The sequence below is a fragment of the Charadrius vociferus genome, unplaced genomic scaffold, assembly GCF_000708025.1.
Source record: "Charadrius vociferus isolate BGI_N301 unplaced genomic scaffold, ASM70802v2 scaffold472, whole genome shotgun sequence".
Classification (NCBI taxonomy): Eukaryota; Metazoa; Chordata; class Aves; order Charadriiformes; family Charadriidae; genus Charadrius; species Charadrius vociferus.
The window spans coordinates 5,841,167-5,844,732 of NW_009647735.1; the positions used below are offsets into that span (position 1 = coordinate 5,841,167).

The 3,566-nt window shown below is 55.1% G+C and overlaps 1 protein-coding gene across 1 annotated transcript in view; it reads left to right on the plus strand.

Annotated features, from left to right (window-relative positions):
• The window catches only part of TNMD (tenomodulin), an 8,873-nt gene that overhangs the window by 581 nt on the left and 4,726 nt on the right, over positions 1-3,566 (plus strand). Inside the window, exon 3 of the mRNA XM_009881689.1 lies at positions 3,043-3,183. Within this exon, the coding sequence (XP_009879991.1) occupies positions 3,043-3,183 (141 nt within the window). The remainder of the gene's footprint in view (positions 1-3,042; positions 3,184-3,566) is intronic.

Sequence of the window (3,566 nt, forward strand, 5' to 3'; positions counted from 1 at the left end):
ACTGACAATTACAGGGGATGGGAGCTACGCCATGAAGAGTTAAAGTTACTCTTATTTCACCGGCAGCAAATTTTATGACAAGTAAGAAAATATTTTCCATTTCATTTCAATTATCTTGCCAGAAACTGGTGGAAAAGTCATTATGCCACCGCATAAAGAGGGGAGAAAGCCAGGACGCAGCGGTGATTGATTGTCATGGATTATATTTCTTACTTTAATGTGTCTGCAATGCGAGGGGACGGTGAGACGGATTAGCTTTTGGAGGAGCTTCTGCTAACTGGATTGTGCTCGTTTATTCCCAGCTCCCCAGACGGACGCTGCTGTAAGAGCTGAGCGTGCCGGGGGCGGCATCTCTGCCCACTCCGGCCAAGATCTTGGCAATTCTGCCAAAAACTTTTTTTTTTTTTTTTTTTTGTCCCATACCCCAAGCAAATCGCTTAACCTTGAAGCCAACAGCCTGCCCGGTGCTCCTCATCCTCCTCTCCTTTGAGTTTCCGTGCTGATCCAGGAGGCCCCTCTTCGCACCCTGGTGCCGGCAGGTTTTGCTGACTCTCAAGAATGTCTCCAAAATTCCTGTGCGCAGCCAAGGTGGCTTCTTTTCCCACGGTGGCATCTCCTCCCTCCTCCCTGCCCCACGCCGGAGCCGCACCAGCTCGGCCAGGCTGCCCTCCCGCCAGGCAGAGGAAGCACCCCGCTCGCCGGAAACTTTGTCTTCTTATCAGCGGGTAGAAATAAATACCCCCAAAAATAAAAGAAAGAGCAATAAAAGCCATATGTGCCTGCAGGCTCCTGCCAAGACGGTTATAAAGTCTCCACTGTTCCTCAAAAAACAGGGTGCGTGCCAGCCGCGGGGGGAAGAGGCTGTTAACCCCCGGAGGGGAGGTTTTCTCTGAGCTGCGGCACAGAGACGTTGCCACAGCCTCGGAGGGGTTATCCAGAGCACCGGCCATTGGCATCCTCACCAGTGGGTGTCCGTCAGTATTTCTGAAAGCCCTTCCCAACGCCTGATGGGTGGGCAAGCACAGCACGATGCCGCAGGAAAGCAAAGGTGTTCTCCCAGTGGAGCCGCACGCTGATGCTCCCGGTGTCCAGAATCGCCGTGTCCTCTGTGGCCGCGGGGCAGCAGCTTCTCCAGTTGGCCTGGGAGTCCTCCGGGAACAGCAGGATGGAGGAGGCTGGAAGTTCCTAACGCTCAAAAATATAAACCAAGGGGAATTAAGCTCTTCAAAGAACAAAAAACCCTTCAAGCTCCCTTCATGCAACCAGAGAGTGGAAAGAATCTTTAAAGAAGACTTGTTCCTCCGAGGGGTGGCCTTGGACACGGTGCTGCCCTCTTGCACAGCAGCATCCGCACCGGCCGGCACCGCCGGCGAGCGAAGGTGGTGAGTCAGCTAACGAGGGGCTTGTCGCAGCCTCGCAGAGGGATGTATTTCAACGATTTGCGACCAAGTGTCATTTTTAGCCCTATAAAACATCTCACAGCACTCTGAGCAGCACAGAGCCAGCCAAGCCCAAATGGGTTAGCTGGCCACTGCGCTGGCAAAAGTAATTCTTCGTAAATGGAGAGGCACTTGAAGGTAAGGTGCCACCCGGGATCCTACCCTCCTAGAACTGATTTACAGCACCGTGCGCATTTTGTCGGTCAAAACCAGCAGCCTTCCAGCCATTTTAGGTTTCAGACTATTTTTACCATGCCATAAAATCCATTGACAGCCATATATCTTTATAAAAGCCTCCTGCTGACTAACCGGAGATGCGCATGGCTGCCAAGGCGCACATCGCTCTTCTAAGCAGGGGCAAAGGTACCTGGCAGTTCTGCACCCAGGCTTCCTCCGGAGGTTGCAAAGCAGGAGATGCTGATGCTGAAGACATTGCTAAGAGGCTTTGAACCCCGTGATGGGGAGGGATGCGCAAGAACCGGGGACCACGAGGAGGGGTTTAGGTTGGGACTGCAGGCAGAGCCCCTGCCCCTCACCTGGGCGTTGCTGCAGGGCCGGGGTGCTCCTTCCCCGGCTCCACGGCCGTGCCGGGGGACGAACAGAGCTTTCCCATCCCCGTGCCTCCATCACTCCCCACTGCCCTGTGAACTTGCGGTCTTTTGCACGAGCCCTTTGCTTCCGCACGACACCGTTTGATTCAGGAAACGAGACTCCCCAAGGCTCGCCAGCTCTCGCTGCGCCAACAGAATCATTTCTGTGCTTCAAATAGCATCTGCTGCTACTCATCCTTTAAGGGTCAGGCATCCACGGAGACTGGAGGGCTGCCGGGCTGGCTGAGTGCGGCAAGCACCTGCGAGAAGGGGAGGGCTGCTCCCCGCCGGCGCTGCTCGCCCCGGCTCCCCGCAGGGATGAGTGCCGCCGGGAAGCCGGCTGCTACGCCCCGAAGCTCTTCAGCAGCCCTCAAGGAGGGCTTTGATCCGCAGGCAATCCCTGATCTCCTCCAGGCAGAGAGAGGCTTTTACCTCTGCCTTTCCAGGAAAAACAGAAGGTGCAGAGATGGAGCAAGTGGGCTGGGGATGACGTGATGGAGCAAGCGAGCTGGGAACACAGTGATGGAGCAAGCGAGCCAGGGATGCAGTGATGGAGCAAGCAAGTTGGGGACACAGTGATGGAGCAAGTGAGCCAGGGATGCAGTGATGGAGCGAGAAAGACAGGGAGAGAGGAAAGAGAGGTCCCTTGGGCTCAGGACTTTGTTCCAGCCTGAAACACAAACAGGCTCGTGCCACATAAAGCACTGGCAAAGGCTGAGCCATGGCAAAGCTGCCGGCGCAAGTGTGGGATGAGCATCTTCTCCCAGGCTTGACACACATGTCCTCCCGCAGCCCGGCCCCATCCTGCCCTTCTTCCCAGCCCTGGTGCCTCTCCTTGTGCTATCCAGACGATGGTCCCGGCTCAGAGCCAGGGCACCAGGAAGCAGCCAGCCCCGTGGCAGCATACCCAGCACCAGGGGTCAGGCATCCAGCACCAGCCTGCGCACCCACCGGCCGGCGTGTGAAATCAGGTTGGGGTTGAGCCAACCCCTATGCCGTTTTGGCCCTCACAGGTTTACGACATGGAGCACACGTTCTTCAGCAACGGTGAGAAGAAGAAGATTGTGATGGAGATCGACCCCCTGGCCAGGACGGAGACCTTCAGGAGTGGGAACGGCAGTGAGGAAATCCTGGAGATCCATGACTTCAAAAACGTGAGTGCGGCAGGGTTTGTCTCCGGCAGCCTGCCCGCTGTCTTGCAGCAGGACCAGCACGATCCCTTAGGACACCACGGGGTGACTGGAGCAAGACCTAGGTTGATGAGGGAGAGCGATGCCCAGATGCACTCTCTAGGGATGCTCTCAAAGGAATGGAGATGCATATCTACATAAGCTTCCACCGGTATTTAATAGTGGCGTGGTTCAGTTCCAACGAAATACATCTTAAAAGCAAGACCTAGTTATTGGATTTACCCTTGAAAAGGAACGCAATCATCATAAATCTATCCGAGTCCAGTACATTTGTCTGTCTGGAGAGCATTAAAACCTCATGACAATGTTGTAGGCTCTCTCTGAAACCTAATTAAAATTTGTAGGGA